Genomic DNA, 16639 nt, shown 5'->3' on the forward strand with positions numbered 1-16639 from the left:
TCTTGGTTAGATTCATGTTATGAATTTCACAGGTGCTAGGCTGATGTTCACTCCAACTCCCCCATGTGAGCATGTGGAGCCAAGTCACCCACAGTCACACAGCGAGTCAGGATCCCCCGGTCAGGAGCCTGACAGGTGCTCAGGATTCCTGCAGAAAGGCAAGAATTCCCCCCGCAGCCAGGGCCGCCTCCAGCCCTGCATGTTGGGTGCCTGTGGGCTGGGAGAGCAGCAGGGCTATTTTCACTGTGAGCATCCCACAACAGAGCTGCTCTCTGGACTTCATTTTCTGCTTTGCCCATTTCTGTTTCTTACCTTTATGATGTTTTCATTCCACAAATGATACATACATCTCTTTTGTTTTTAGCAGAATATTTGAGACAAAGCTAAAGTCCCCTTTGAAATCTTCCCCCTCCCCATTTCCTTCTCCCTCTTCCAGAAGTAGCCAGTTATCAGTTTGGTGAGACAGAGAGCTGGCTACATTGCCAGGAAAAATAGTGCAGAATGGCGTAAGTAGCTGGAGCCAGCAGAGTATGTACGTGTACTTAGCTGTATGGCATCCTCTTTCCACAGATGTCAGTCATTCTTCAAATTTCCCTGGATGGGGACCTGGGGCCTGAGCTATTCACTTTCTCCTCCATCACCATGTTCCAGCACGTGGCCACAGCAGTGGCTACTTAGCCGATGCCCTCTGGATGGACATCTAGGCTGTTTACAGGGCTTTGCTACGATGAAACACACTGCCCCGTGCACCAGATCCAGGGCTTCTGAGGGAAGTACCCACTTTCAGGATCTGACACTGCCCCTTGGGCATGATGCTTGAGTCAGGACTCCTCACGTGGGAGATGAGGAGGTTTCGATGCGTTTGTTCTGTTAGAACTGCAGGACTCTTGGGACCTCTGAGAATACCTGGGCTGGGCTTCCCTGGGGTGTTTCAAGGATTCTTCTGGTTCCAAAATAGTGCAGGGACATGGAGGTGGTGAGCTGGTGAGTCCGGATACTCACCCCAAATCCAATGAGAAGTCTCTGCCTCTACTTGGGTTTCAATTACGTTTCTTTAAAAAAAAATTCTTAATTCAAAACTCTGATACGGCTTGACTCATTACCTGGCCCAGGAATCCCATCTGTATCATGCATACCCACTGGTCCTGTTAATGCTACACCCATGCTCTTTATATATAGAAATTTGTTAGCTGCGCTGGGGCTCACAAGATCTTTGATCTTTATTGCAGCATGTGGGATCTAATTCCTTGACCAGTGATTGAACCTCGGTCCCCTGCAATGGGAGTGCGGAGTCCTAGCTACTGGGCCACCAGGGAACCTCCCACCCATGTTCTTATTGTTGCTCCATGACGTTTACCAAGCTCCCAGCCAACAAACCCCAAGTGTCTGAAAGTGCTACCCTCGTGCCATCGAGGGTGTTTTTGCTGTCCTTTGGGGGGATTTTTGGCCATATCATGCAGCTTGTGGGATCTTAGTTCCCCAACCAGGAATCAAACCCAGGCCTTCAGCATTGACACATGGAGTCCTAACCACACTGCACCACCAGGGAATTCTCATGGAGTTGGTGTTTCTTACTTTTGGTTTTTCTAGGAGTATGGTTGATTTACAATGTTTTATTTCAGGTGTGCAGCAAAGGGATTCAGTTATACATCTCTACATGGCCATTTTTCTCAGCCTCTGTTCCCATACAAGCTATTAAAGCATGCTGAATAGAATTTCCTGTGATATAGAGTAGGTCTTTGTTGATGATCTATCATATTATATATATATGTATGTGCGTATAGGTTTCTTTCACCTAATTTATCCTTTCCTCTCACCTTTCCCCTTTGGTAAGCATGTTTCTTGTCCAAGTCTCTATTTTTTTTTTGCAAATTAGTTCATATGGGATGAGTTTTTGAGTCCACCTGTAAGTGACATCACATGATGGTTAGCTTTATTTAGTATGATCATCTCTGGGTCCATTCATGTTGCTGAGAAGGGTCTTCTTTTCTTCTTCTTTATGGCTAAGATTCCATTGTCTCTCTTCTTCCTTATCCATTCATCAGTCCACGACATTCTCGCCACTCTGGTGTCTTGGTTATTCTAAATAGTGCTGTGGTGAACGCTGGGGTGCCTGTGTCTTTTCTCCGGATGCATCCCCAGGTGTGGGAATACCTGATCAACTGGTAGCTCTATTTTCAGTTTCTTGAGGAATCATGCCTAGAGAATCCCAGGGACGGGGGAGCCTCATGGGCTGACGTCTCTGGGGTCACACAGAGTCGGACATGACTGAAGTGACTTAGCAGCAGCAGAGGAATCGTGGTACTGTTCTCCATGTGGCTCTTTACACTTTGCATTCAAGGACACTGTAGGTGTCCCTTTTCCCCACATCCTGTTCAGCATGTATCCTTAGTAGATGTTTTAAAGATAATCACTGACTGGTGGGAGGTGATACCTTGTTGCAATTTTGAGTCCCTTATCTCTAATCATTAGCCATGTTAACCATCTTTTCCTGTGCTTTTTCTTTTTTAAATAATAGTGAAACTAATATTTACCTCTTGAAATTGGCCTCCAGAGAGTCATCCTGATTTGAATTCTTTTTTGATTACCTCTCCCCGGATATTTCTTGAGAGCTGGGGCTGCAGGCCTTGTAATGTTCAGGGCCGAGCTGCTGTTACCGGCAGTGTCCACACCGAGGCAGCACGTATGTTCCCAGCGGTGTCCCAGCAGACCCCAAGGCAGCCATCCACAATTCTGGGGAGCTTCTCAGGATGACCCTTGGTGGCTTGCCTCAAGTGTTCCCACACCTTCCTGTGAGGCAGGGACTGTTTAAAAGCCACATCTCTGGATCTCTCTCCCAGAGGTTCTGAGTGGATGGGACTGGGGGAGGCTGGGAATGTGCATTTTGTCAAGTTCCCCAGGGGCCTCTGAGGGAGCGGCTTCGCCTCTCTGCTCCCCACTTCTGCCCCACTCCGGCAAACTCGAGCTCAACCAAGCAGGGAGAACTAGGAAGTCATTCATTTCATCCAAAGTTTTCATTTCTTGGGCAGGAGGAGCAATCAATTAGAAGTCATTAATTAGAACCCACAGGAGCCACCTATCTGAACCTGGGTTCCCTGAGTGGGACGCCTCGGTGTGCTGGAGAGGCTGTTAAAATGCAGATGCTCGGGCCACACACGCATCTGCCACAGAGGAATACTTGGGGGCACAGCCAGGGAATCTGCATTTGAATCAAGCTCTCCAGAGTGGCCGCTGAGCCCAACACCTTCCACGCCCCTAAGAGGTGAGAGAAACTGAGGATCCAAGCCTAAGAGTGACTTGTCTTCAATCACATCACACGCTTATGGCAGAACTCTCTCTAGACAGAGGCTCCTCGCATTACAGAACTCTAGCACTTAACTGTCCAGCGTGCCTGAGAGCTGTCACCTGAGACACCCCATCTGGCTGTCCTGGGACAGGCCCCTACCGTCTAGAAAGGCTGCGGTTTATCGTCTGTGGGATTGGTCTTTGATCTGATCATTACTGTGTGTACAGGGGTGGCCACACTGGCCATCGTGTGAATACCCTTCTCTCTACTGCTCCTGTGGGCCTTGAAAAAAGGTCAGACAGACAGATGTGACCAAGGTGTACAAACAGAACCCCACTTTATTAGCAGTTAGTTCGAGATTGTACATTAATGGAGGAAGGTTCTCACGTTCAACACAACCCAAAACGGCTGGTTTGAGAGCCCTGATCAGCTGAGTGGGGAAGCACTCTCCTCTCTCCTCCCCACTGACAAAGGAAGGAAACCTCTGCCTGTTCCCCTAACCTGCCCCCCGCCCCTCAGTCAGCCCTCTCCTCTCTCCCCAGGAAATGACATGAATTTCATGCACAAATTACAAAAGGAGCCCTCTTGCTGATAATAAAAGCTAGCACAGTCATAGAAAACCCTCACCGCCCTCCTTCTCCTCAAGGGCCACAGAGAGGAGGGAGGGAGGGATGAACTTATTAGGGTGAAACACAGCCAGAGTCTGCCCTGGGCCCTCGACACTGACTGCACAAGGCCCACGGCTCTCCCTGGTGGGAGCTGGCGAAGGGAAGCCGTGGGGACAGGCAGCCCCAGCCAGCTAAGCAAGCCGGAAGCCCGGCACTGCCTCAAGCGCAGGGGGACCTCCATCCCCACCTCGAGAGCAGACTCCCTTTCTTCTTTGATGTCTGAAAAGCCCACGCTGTAGCCCCATCTGCTTGTTCTAGATGGGGAAATTAAGTCCCTGGGAGGAAAACTGTCACTGAGCTACTCAGTGCATACAACTTGGACACAACTTCACATCTGCCTCCAGCCCAGTGCTCTTTCTCCGCAACCGCGGCCTGGGCAAGGTGCCCCACCCCCCTTCTTTGGTGCGTTCCTGCGGCTCTGCCCTCATGCACACAGACCATGGGCCTCCAGGAAGCGAAAACCCAGAGATGCGAAACAGAGAAAGAGATACTACTTGGTGCCCTGTGGTCCAGTCCCAGGATCAGAAGGAGAACAGGACCTTCTGAGTCCAAGATGCCTCATTTCCCACAGGCCCAGCCTCCACGCGTGCAGCTTCTTCCTTCCAGACTCCCCTAGCCCCGTTGTGAAGCTGCCTCCCCCACCCCTCTGTTGGCCTGGCACTTGGTACAGGTGACAGCGAAAGGACTGAAGTCTTAAGTCAGCAACAGAAGCTAACACTCCCCATAGCCTAGATTGCCCTTGCCGGTACAGGGCCTTGAAGAAACAGATCAGCTTGTGGGACGTCAAGCCTCAGAAATAACGTCATTTAAAAAACCAAAGTGAGCAGAATGGAAACTTCACTGCCTTGAAAGAGATTTTAGAAAATACACTTCCAAGATGCAACTTGTGTACCTTAACTAGGTCCTAATTCTAAAACCAGGCATAAATTATTTGGGGGAACTTTAAATAGGGACTGATGTTGCTGGGAAATGACTGTTGTCTTGGGTGTGATGGCGGGCCAACTGAAGAAAAATGACCTACCTCTTAGAAGATGCAAGCTGAAGTATTTGGGGTGGAGTCTTAATGATAACTGCAACTTTTAAACTAGTTCAGAAAAAACGTACAGACCAAAAGATTAAAAAAACGTGGCAAAATGTTCACTGTAAGTCTAAACCATGGGTAGTGGGAGTTAGTTATAAAATATTTGGTACAACATTTACTTGCTCTTTCTAACATACCTGTGGGGACAGCTCCATGTTGGGACCAACTGGTCTCTGCAGGTCAGCCCAGCAGTTTCCACCTGCTGGGAACAGACCACTGTTCCCTTGCTGGGCCCTAGAGGCACTGGCTGCTCCTATTGAGAGGTGCGGGAGAGACCCATCCTTACACCTCAGACTCTTTCTCCAAGTGCAAGACGCCTGCTGTGGGCAGCTGTAGAACCCCGGGGACACAGCACACCTGCTCCCAGCCTGGGGCACAGGCGTGCAGAGGAGATGGCAGAAGGGGGACAGAGTTTCTGCCCTTGTTTTCAGGCCAGACAGTGACTTAGTGACATGGAGGATGCAGAGGACGCTGCACCACTGACCTCTGGTTTTCTCCCCTCTCAGGGGGATCTGTGTACTCAGTAGCCAAAGAGCCCCTAGGGCTCTCTTCCCTCCCCAGTACCTCCAAGTCCTGGCAGGGGGTCCTTGAGACAGATTCCTTTAGTGGGAAGGGAAAAAGTAGCAGTGACAAGACAGACTTACAACACGTGACAGGTCAAGTCCCTGGGATTTCCTCTGCTCCCCCAGGGTCTCAAACCTGCCTGTCTCTTCCTCAGGCTGGAGGACAAGGGGACCGGACCCACCCGCCCCTCGAAGACAGACCTCAGATGGTGGGAGCTGTGAGGTCCTCATCACAGAACACAAGCCTCACACTGAAGGACGGGAAGGGAGGCTGGGCTCTGCACTGCGGAAGCCGCTGCCAGCTCTGGGAGCCTGGTTCCTGGTGCAAGGAAGTCCTCACGAGCATGCACGCAGGCATGCCACCCAGTCCTCAGACACTCCGCTCCTCAGCCCCCGCCGGGCTGGCAGCGCCAGGTTCTAAGGCCCCACGAAAAGCATAATGGGAACACTTCCCTTAGGGGACGGTAGAACCACATGCAGCCGGCTCCGCAGAACACTCCACTTCTCCATTCCACGGAGACCCTGGGAACCAAGATCCGGGTTTCCAGGCTGGGGAAGGGCCTTCTGAGGTGGGGCGAGCACAACAGGGATGCAGATCTGGGACTGAGAAGGCACCGAGCTGGGAAGGAGTGGTTTGTCCCCATATCCTGGAATGACCAAAGGCGTGACCAAGGGAGGGACAGCAACCTGGCAGAGCAGGGTCCCAAGGATGGGCTCAGAGGCAGTGTGGCATTGGAAGAAGAGCTCTGGGCATGGAAGCGGGAGCCTCAAGTTTGCTTCTTGGCCCTGCTCCCAGTCAATTCTGTGACGTCAGCCCAGGAGGCCACCTCCCCTTTCTGGAGCTGTGTCCACACCCGTTGAAGGACCCCTCAGCCCCAACATCCTATGAACAAAGACCAGGCTCTCTAGAAAGGATTTCCGAGGCGTCAGTTCAAAGCTGAACTGGCAGTGGGAGGGACTGGGGAAGAGGCACCCCAGCCTTAGTCACTTCACATTGTTAGGAGGAGGGTAGGAGCAGGCCCCCACCAGAAACTAGCCCAGAGATCCCCTTGTCTGCAGAGGGGCCTGGAGACAGCTCTGGGGGGTCCTGGGGGCCCCCAAGCTCCCAGGGCAGCTCCCAACCTAGCACCATGTGAGGGGAAGGGGGACAGGCCAGCATTTAGCCCCGGGGTCTCCTACCTCAGCCTGGCTGTTTGCTTTGATCAGAAGTCCCCTGGGATCACCGCACTTCATGAAGCCAGACTTCCTGGAGACAGTAGGTCTTCCCTCTGCATCTCACCACCCCTGTTCTGGAGTAGCTGCAGGGCAGCCATGGCACTTGACCTCTCCAAGGGCACATCCATCCTGTGTCCTTGAGGCCCCCACACGTGAAGATACATACCACGCCCCCATCCCATGCTCTAGCACTGAGATAGGACACCCTTTGGGACTGGGGCTTGCCACCATTCTGTATGACTGAATTAAAAACAAACCCAACCAAAAAAATATAATATAATATATATATATATATATATATATACACACAGTTATATATATATATGTAACACAGTGCAACCCCAGCACCCAGGGTATAAACTCTGGCACCAAGAAAAAAAAAAAATTAAAATACTTTAGCTTCTTAGTACTTGGGAAGTTAAGGGGGGCTCTAGGTACCCTCGGCCCCAGGGAGCTGGCATCAGGAAGAGGTGGTGGTCTCACCAACTCTGTCCAACATCCGCCTGGGGTCAAGGCAGGGGCCTGGGGGCAACAAATGTACACTGGAGCATGTATACAGCCGGCCCCATGACCGCCTCAGTCTCTTACCACAGGAAACACCACGCATGTCATGTCCCAGGAGGAGAGAGGGAGCAGGGTTGAGGACTGGGTCTCTGGGTCCAAATGGCATGGCAGTGCCCCCAGGGCCCTGAAGGTGGCCTTGAGAACCGGGTGGGTACTGTATGAACCAGCGGTTCTATCCCCAAAGCGGGAAGGTGAGATGCAAAGGTATGAGCTGCAATGGGTGTGGAGGTCCAGCATTCTCTCAAGGTGGCACCCTCACACCCTGCCTATGGCTGCCTCTGGGTTTCCAGCTGATCCTTCTGAAGAGCCTGGCTTGAAACATCAGCGAAACATCCAATTTCTCTCCCTGGTTTGCCAGAGGCCCCAGCTGGACCCTTGTCCTTGTTGTCGGGAGGACAGAGACGATGTGGCAGCTAATACTGAGTGGACGGGGGCAGGGAGTGATGGATGGAGAGAGAGCACGGTGGGTAGACACAGTGAGGGCCAGAGAACAGAGTCTTGTAGACTCCTTCCTACCAGCCTGTGGTCCTCCACCAACAGGAAGTGGCCTCTCCATGAAAGACTGTAAGCGGAATGGACCTCAGGTGGCAAGGGAGGTCCGAGAGGCCACCGACTGCGTGCTGGATGCTCTGAGGCACGTGGGCACCTGCTTGGGCTCTCCTCCTGGCTGGCCCGGGCCACGGCGGAGTATTGCTTGTGAGTGCTTGGCCAGCCGGGCCCCACTCCCCACTCTGCAGGTCAGTCTGGCTCAGCGTGTGGCGGGATGTCCCTGCCGTCACATTCAGTCCGGCGGTGGGGGCCGCAGCTACCTGGTGTTCTGCAGCTCCTCCCGGAGCCAGGTCGGCAGTGTCTGGCCCATCTTGTACAGCAGCTTGGAAAGCTCGACGTTGTGGTCCCGGTAATAGTCCTTCAGGAAGGCGCGGGACTGCAACAGGAAGGGAAGCTCAGACGTTGGTCATGTGCTGGTTCGAGTGACCCCCGCCCCCGCCTCTGGAAAACCAGCACCCCGCTGCCATTATCCCCCACTCCCATTATTTATTCACAGCCTTCTTCAAAATGGTAACCTTCAAAAGAAAACATATAGTAGAAGCACCAAACTATAGTGCACAAGGTCGAAACTCGTGATTGGGAGAAGAGAGAGAGAATTAGCCAAGAGTATTTTGTTGAGGATTTTTGCATCCATGTTCATCAGTGATATTCGCTGATAATTTTCTCTTTTTCTGTGGTAGTATCCTCATCTGGTTTTGGTATCAGGGTGGGTGATGGTGGCCTCACAGAATGAGTTTGGGAGTGTTCCTTCCTCTGCAATTTTTTGGAAGAGTTTCAGAAGGTTAACTCTTCTCTAAATGTTTGATAGAATTTATCTGTAAAGCCTTCTGGCCCTGGACTTTGGTTTGTTGGGAGTTTTTTAATCACATTTTCCATTTCAATTTAAGTACTTATGATTGGTGTGTTCATATTTTCTATTTCTTCCTCATTCCGTCTTGGCAGGTTGTACCTTGCTAAGAATTTATCCATTTCGTCTAGGTTGTCTATTTTGCTGGTATTTAGGTAAGTGCTGAGAGTAGTTTCCAATGGTCCTCTGAATTTCTGTGGTGTCAGTTGTAGCTTTTCCTTTTTCCTTTCTAATTTTATTTATTTACACCTTTTCCCCTTTTTATCTTGATGAGCATGGCTAATGGTTTATCAACTTTATCTTTTCAAAGACCCAGCTTTTAGTTTCATTGATCTTTTCTACTGTTTTCTTCATCACTATTACATTTATTTCTGCTCTGATCTTTATCCTCAACAAAATACTAGCAATTCTAATCCAACAATATAGTAAAAGGATTATACACCATGATCAAGTGGGATTTATTTCAGGGATACAAGGATTTTTCAGTATCTTCAAGTCAATTAGTGTGATACACCCCATCAACAAATTGAAGAATAAAAACCATATGATCATCAATTGATGCAGAAAAAGCTTTTGACAAAACTCAACACCAATTTATGATTAAAATCTGTCCAGAAAGTGGGCATAGAGAAAACCTACCTCAACAAAACAAAAGCCATAAATGACAAACCTACAGCTAACATCATTCTCAATGGTGAAAAGCTGAAAGTATTTCCTCTAAAATCAGGAACAAGACAAGGATGTCCACTCTCGTCACTTTTATTCAACATAGCTTTGGGAGTCCTAGCCATGGCAATCAGAGGGGGAAAAAAAAGAAAGAAAAGGAATCCAAATTGGAAAAGAAGTAAAACCATCACTGTTTGCAGATGACGCACTATACAAAGAAAATCCTACAGGTGTTACCAGAAAGCTACTAGAGCTCGTCAGTGAATTCGGTAAAGTTGCAGGATACAAAATTAATACACAGACATCTACTGCATTTCTATACACTAACAACAAAATATCAGAGATAAATTTAAGAAACAATCCTATTTACCAATGCATTGAAAAGAATAAAATACCTAGATGTAAGGCCAGATACTATAAAACTCTTAAGAGGAAAACATGGGCAGAACATTCTTTGACATAAATCACAGCAAGATCTTGTTTGATCTACCTCCTAGAGTAAGGAAAATAACAACAAAAATAAACAGGACCATAAACAAAATGAAAAGACAACCCTCAGAATGGGAGAAAATCTTTGCAAATGAAGCAATGACAAGGGATTAATCTCCAAAATATACAGACAGCGCATGTAGCTCAATATCAAAAAGCAAACAATCCAGTCAAAACATGGGTGGAAGACATAAGCAAAGATGGCTTATAGAGCACATGAAAAGATATTCCATATCACTGATTATTGGAGAAAAGCAAATCGAAACTACAGTGGGGTATCACCTCATGCCAGTCAGAATGGCCATCATCAAAAAGTCTACAATACTGGAGCAGATGTGGAGAAAAGGAAACCCTCCTACACTGTAGATGGGAGGTGAACTGGTGCAACCGCTGTGGAAAACAGTATGGAAATGCCTTAGAGAACTAAAAATAGACCTACCATGTGATCCAGGAATCCCAGTCCTAGGCATATACCAGAGGAAACCATAATGAGAAGGAAAAAAAATGCACCCCAGGGGACACTGCAGCATTTATGAACTTATTTACAAAATAGAAACAGACTCAAAGATTTTGAAAACAAGCTTACGGTTACTAAAGGAGGAGGAGAATAAACTGGGAGTTTGGGATTGATATATATACACTGCTATATTTTCAATAGACAACCAACAAGACTTACTGTATAGCACAGGGAACTATGCTTAATATTTTGTAATAACCTAAATGGGATGAGAAAGAACAGGTGTATCCATATGTACCAATGAGTCACTTTACTGTGTACCTAAAACTAACACAACATTGTTTATCAACTATACTCCAATATGAAATAAAAATTTAGAAAAAAAGGAAACATATTAGAACACCCCCTAACACCATATATGAAAATAAACTCAAAATGATATAAAGACCTAAACGTAAGGCATGATACCACAAAACTCCTAGAAGAGTAACACAGGCAAAACATTCTGGCATAAATCATAGCAATGTTTCCTTAGGTCAGTCTCCCAAGGCAAAAAAAATAAAAGCAAAAATAAAGAAATGGAACCAAACTAAACTTAAAAGCCACTGCAAAGAAAACCACTGACAAACTGAAAAGAGAAAATATGTACAAACGATGCAACCAAGGAGTTAATTTCCAAAATATACAAATAGTTCATGTAACTCAGTATCAAAAAAAAACAACTCAGTTGAAAGAGCAGACCTAAACAGACAGTTCTCTGAAGAGAACATACAGATGATCAACAGGCACATGAAGAGACAGTCAACATGGCTAAGTATTAGAGAAATGGAAATCAAAACTACAATGAGATCACTCCACAAGGATGAGAACAGACAACATCAAAGGCCTACACAAAATAAACGCTGGAGAGAATGTGGAGAAAAGGGATCCCTCCTATACTGTTGGTGGGGATGTAAAAATTGGCACAACCACTATGGAGAACAATAGAGAGGTTCCTTTTAAAAAACTAGTCATTGCAGCATTATTTATAATAGGTAGGATATGGAAGCAACTTAGATCTCCATTGACAGTTGAATGGATAAAGAAGTTGTGGTCCATATATATAATGGAATATTAGCCATAAAAAGGAATGCATCTGAGTCAGTTCTAGTGAGGTGGATGAACTCAGAGCCTGTTATACAGAGTGAAGTCAGAGAAAAACAAATATCATATATATATATATATCTGGAATCCAGAAGGATGGTACTGATGAACATATTAGCAGGGCAGGGATAGAGACACAGTCATAGAGATCAAACTTGTGGTCACAGTGGAGGAAGAAGAGGGTGGGACAGAGTAGCATTAACACATATATATTACCATATGTTAAACAGATAGCTAGTGGGAAGCTGCTGAGTAACACAGGACCCCAGTGTGGTGCTCTGTGACAACCGAGAGGGGCAGGATGTGGTGAGGAGTGGGAGGCAGGTTCAAGACGGCAGGGACATATGTATACCTATGGCTGATTCATGTTGATATATGACAGACACCAACACGACTCCATAAAGCAATTTTCCTCCGATTAAAAACAAAAACTAACACTAGATCTAGAATATGATCCAGCAATCCAATGCCTAGCCATACATCCAGAAAGAAAGCAACTCCTTGGGGTGCGTGTATCTTTTCACATACGTGCAATGGAAAGATGTGTGCACCCCATGTTCACAGCAGTACTGTTTACAATAGCCAAGATGTGGAAGCAACCCATGTGACTATCAACAGATGAATGGATAAGATGCCGCACGTGTATATACACACTAGAAAATTAAAAAGAACGCGCTCTTGCCCTTTGCAGCAATGTGGATGGACCTACAGGATATCACACTAAGTGAGGTCAGACAGAAAAAGACAAATACCGTATGATATCACTTCATATGTGGTATCTAAAAAGCAAGTCTATTTACAGAACAGAAACAGACTCAAAAAACAAACTTATTTGTTACCAAAGGGAAAGGGAGTGGGGTGGGGCAAATTAGGAGTATGGGATTAACAGATACACAATGCTATATATAATAGATAAGTAACAAGGATTTACTGCATAACATAGGGAACAATATTCAATATCTTATAATAACCTACAAGGGAAAATAATCTGAAAAATTTATATATATATATGTATATATATAAACACTGAATCACTTTGCTGTGTACCTGAAACATACAATATTGTAAATCAACTACACTTGGATTTTTAAAAAATGAGCAAGGGGTAATGAAAAAACTCGGAAACATAACCACAGTCACAGTTATGTATGTTTTACCATTCATTTATACCATAAAGGATGTCCTCTCCTACAAGAATGCCTCATCCATCCATGCCATAGGTCCAAATGCTACTCCATCCTTCCAGGCCCAACTCCAGAGTCAGCCCCCACCTCATGTGAGAAGCCTTTACCCGTCCAGCTTCACATGGCACGTCCTTGTTCTGAAGTGCCATCACACACATGCATACCTAATTACACAAAGCACTTTTTGCCTTGTATTCTACTTATTTGCATGTGTGACTCACTTTCCTCCTAGACTAGGAGCTCCCTGAAGGCAAAGAACATGTCTGATTCATTCTCAAAGCCCCATAGCATTCAGCCCTTGCGAAAGGAAATACTCTGACTAAATCAACTCTGAGTCGCTAAATCCTAGCCCATGTTTCCTCCTAAGAATGCTATCCAAGAAATGTCAAGGCAATGCATTGAGCACTGGGTGTCAGGTAAAGAGAAGCTTCTCTCCAGTACGGGACCCCCATCATTTATTCCCCTGCCACAGGCGGCATGTCTGCTACTTACATCCAAGTCCATCTCCGGGTACTTCCGGCCCTTGCTCTTGCCTAGACACTTGGTTTTTCCTCCTTCGAGCAGCTGGCACCAGAATCCTTTCTTTGGATCAAACCTGTGGGGGTGGGGAAAGGCTTCATCGTTCCTCAGCCTGGAAACCCTCCTGGCACTCTCCAACTCAGGGGCCAGACCCAGTAGGAGAAGAACGTTTAGTAGGGGTTCTTTTGCTTTTTAATAAATTCAATCTTTATCAAGAAATGCTCTATCTATAATTGTGTTTAAGCATGTGTATCACTGTAAAGTTGCTGTTGTTTAGTAAACTCCAGAACTGACAAAGCAAGGCTGCCTTCAGAATCTGAAGTCATGCTGGGCTTTCCAGGGTATTTTGGGGAGAGAAGGTGCTGTTACCGGGAGGGGAGGCATAATGACATCAGAATTCAGTCCCAGATCAGCAACTATCTGGAGATTCTTGGGCATGAGAACAGCAGGAGAACAGTTTCCTTCTGGCAGGAAAGCGAGATGGGGGTTTCTGAATGGGTCACAGGGTAGGCATGGTGATGCTGAGGGCAGCTGTCATTTACTGAGATTAGTACATGCTGGGCACTGAGCCAAGAGCTCCACAAGATAGTGACCCTCGGGAGGTAGGAATTATTATTATCTGTACCCCCAACCTATAGAGGAGGAAAGTGAGGCTTGAAGGAACTAAGACACAAGTTCAAAGTCCCACAGTTAAAGAAGTAATGGGTCCAGAATCCTCACCCAGGCATCTCTGCTGCCACAGCTATGCCCTTAGCTGCTGCTCCTCTCTACCCTCAGAGCAGAGGACTGACTTTCCTTTTCTACCTTCATCCTCCAAAGTAGGGAGATGGGGATATTCTTGCTGCAGGGCTTTCCGAAGAAGGTAGCTGGGGAAGGAGACTTTATTCTCCTCCTGAGACTGCCTCATCCAGCTGTGTGCATCACCTGTGATTCACCCTCGAAGACAGCCTCTCCTCAGCCCTGAGTCCCTCAACACAGGCGGGCACTTATTCATCTTGGGAGGGCATCCTCAGTGTCCTTGGATGGGGTTTTAAGTGATGAAAATTATTAACTGTTGACAATATTTATAGTATCTTTTCCCTTAAATTATATTTAAGTCATAAACTAATGCTGAGAAACCCTTAAGGGTATTAGAGTTGCTCATTGCTGGTCTAACTTAAACACTCTGAAAATGTTCAGTCCAGATTGAAAAGAACACCCTAGGGGAAGGACTACCAGAAGAGAACAGAGTCATCACCTCCCTTTTTCTTGAGTCAATACCTTTGTTTATATGACTCAAGTCATATTAACTTTTCTGCTAAACTGCCTTCAAGGCCACGCATACTTCCTCATACTTGCTGACTCTAATCTGTGTCTCTCTCCTAATCATTCCAGCCTCTGGCTTTTGGGCCCATGTGCCTGTTTAGGACATCCCCCTGCTGAAAGGCCAAGATAACACTCACGCCAACGTTTTGTGGTAGTCAATGGTGTTTGTCACCCCAAGGAACTTTTGCACTGTGTCCATCACTTTGGCAGGTTCTGTTCGCAGCAGTTTGCCATCCAAGACTAGAATCTGGAAAAAAGAAAAAGGAGAGTGTGATCTGAATCCGTTTTCACTCCAGGGGCCAGCAGGCCCCCAGTCTTCAGCAGCCATGGTTATGGCTGGGGCCCCTACGCTCTGTAGAGTGCTTCCTCCTCCTCCTTGGACAGGAGGAGTCCCTGTGCCTCAGTGCTGGGCAGTCTTTCTCCCTGCCTTCTGCCAGCTTCTTCTGACTGATGCGTCCTCTCCCAGCATTTAATCCATCACCAAGACTCTGCCTTCCCTCCTGCCCCTATGACACCCCCCGCCTCTCTCCAAGTTTCTGCACTACATATCACTCTCCTGCCTAAACCCTCCAAGGGTTTCCTAAAATGCCTTAGCAACCTGGCCGTTTACCTCTCCAACTGGGCTCTCCCTCCCTCCCAGGGCCTATCCCAGGGCTTTCTGGGTCCCCTTAAGGTTACAGAGCCTGCTGTGATGGGACAAGGGCTTGGGAAAGACCTAACTGTCCAACAACCACATTTCTGGCCCTGTCACTGGTAAAAGAGATCTTGAGGTCCTCAGCTAACTGCCCCAAGTCAGTGCTATGGCTGCCCTTCCGAGGGTCAGGGATAGGCCTACCTGGTTGGTGTGAAAGGCGCTGAGCCAGCGCTCGATGTGGGTGGCGTACCAGCCAGGCACCAGGCAGCGGTTCTGGAGGGTGCGCAGTTTCAAGGATGCATCGGGCCCAGCAGTGATCACCTCATGGAACGTGTACTTCAGGGCTACCGGGTCATCGTGGGCTCGCTGGTGCTGCAGACAAGCCGAGACAGGGTCAGTGTGTCACACAGAGGCACCAAAGGGACAGGCTTTTGTGGGGCAGTAACTAGGAGGTTTCTGGACTTCCTACTTTTCATTAGAGGGGACTGGAATGCAAAAGTAGGACGTCAAGAAACACCTGGAGTAACAGGCAAATTTGGCCTTGGAATATGGAATGAAGCAGGGCGAAGACTAATAGAGTTTTGCCAAGAAAATGCACTGGTCATAGCAAACCACCTCTTCCAAACACACAAGAGAAGACTCTATACATGGACATCACCAGATGGTCAACACCGAAATCAGATTGATTATATTCTTTGCAGCCAAGGATGGAGAAGCTCTATACAGTCAGCTAAAACAAGACCATGAGCTGACTGTGGCTCAGACCATGAACTCCTTATTGCCAAATTCAGACTTAAATTGAAGAAAGTAGGGAAAACCACTAGACCATTCAGGTATGACCTAAATCAAATCCCTTATGATTATACAGTGGAAGTGAGAAATAGATTTAAGGGCCTAGATCTGATAGATAAAGTGCCTGATGAACTACGGAATGAGGTTCGTGACACTGTACAGGAGACAGGGATCAAGACCATCCCCATGGAAAAGAAATGCAAAAAAGCAAAATGGCTGTCTGGGGAGGCCTTACAAATAGCTGTGAAAAGAAGAGAAGCGAGAAGCAAAGGAGAAAAGGAAAGATATAAACATCTGAATGCAGAGTTCCAAAGAATAGCAAGAAGAGATAAGAAAGCCTTCTTCAGCGATCAATGCAAAGAAATAGAGGAAAACAACAGAATGGGAAAGACTAGAGATCTCTTCAAGAAAATCAGAGATACCAAAGGAACATTTCATGCAAAGATGGGCTTGATAAAGGACATAAATGGTATGGACCTAACAGAAGCAGAAGATATTAAGAAGAGGTGGCAAGAATACACAGAAGAACTGTACAAAAAAGAGCTTCACGACCCAGATAATCATGATGGTGTGATCACTGACCTAGAGCCAGACATCCTGGAATGTGAAGTCAAGGGGACCTTAGAAAGCATCACTACGAACAAAGCTAATGGAGGTGATGGAATTCCAGTTGAGCT

The 16639-nt window shown here is 47.1% G+C and overlaps 1 protein-coding gene across 2 annotated transcripts in view; it reads right to left on the reverse strand.

Moving 5' to 3' along the window:
• Positions 1-3595: 3595 nt before the first annotated feature.
• Positions 3596-16639, reverse strand: part of NDST1 (N-deacetylase and N-sulfotransferase 1) — an 88136-nt gene continuing 75092 nt past the window's right edge. For both annotated transcript variants that reach the window (XM_027545947.1, XM_027545948.1), the window contains exons 13-16: positions 15372-15542; positions 14674-14783; positions 13205-13307; positions 3596-8302 (exon numbers count right to left, since the gene is read on the reverse strand). In XM_027545947.1, coding sequence (XP_027401748.1) covers positions 8183-8302; positions 13205-13307; positions 14674-14783; positions 15372-15542 — 504 coding nt within the window. In that variant the 3' untranslated portion in view covers positions 3596-8182. The remainder of the gene's footprint in view (positions 8303-13204; positions 13308-14673; positions 14784-15371; positions 15543-16639) is intronic.

This window comes from Bos indicus x Bos taurus, chromosome 7 (assembly GCF_003369695.1).
Source record: "Bos indicus x Bos taurus breed Angus x Brahman F1 hybrid chromosome 7, Bos_hybrid_MaternalHap_v2.0, whole genome shotgun sequence".
NCBI lineage: Eukaryota > Metazoa > Chordata > Mammalia > Artiodactyla > Bovidae > Bos > Bos indicus x Bos taurus.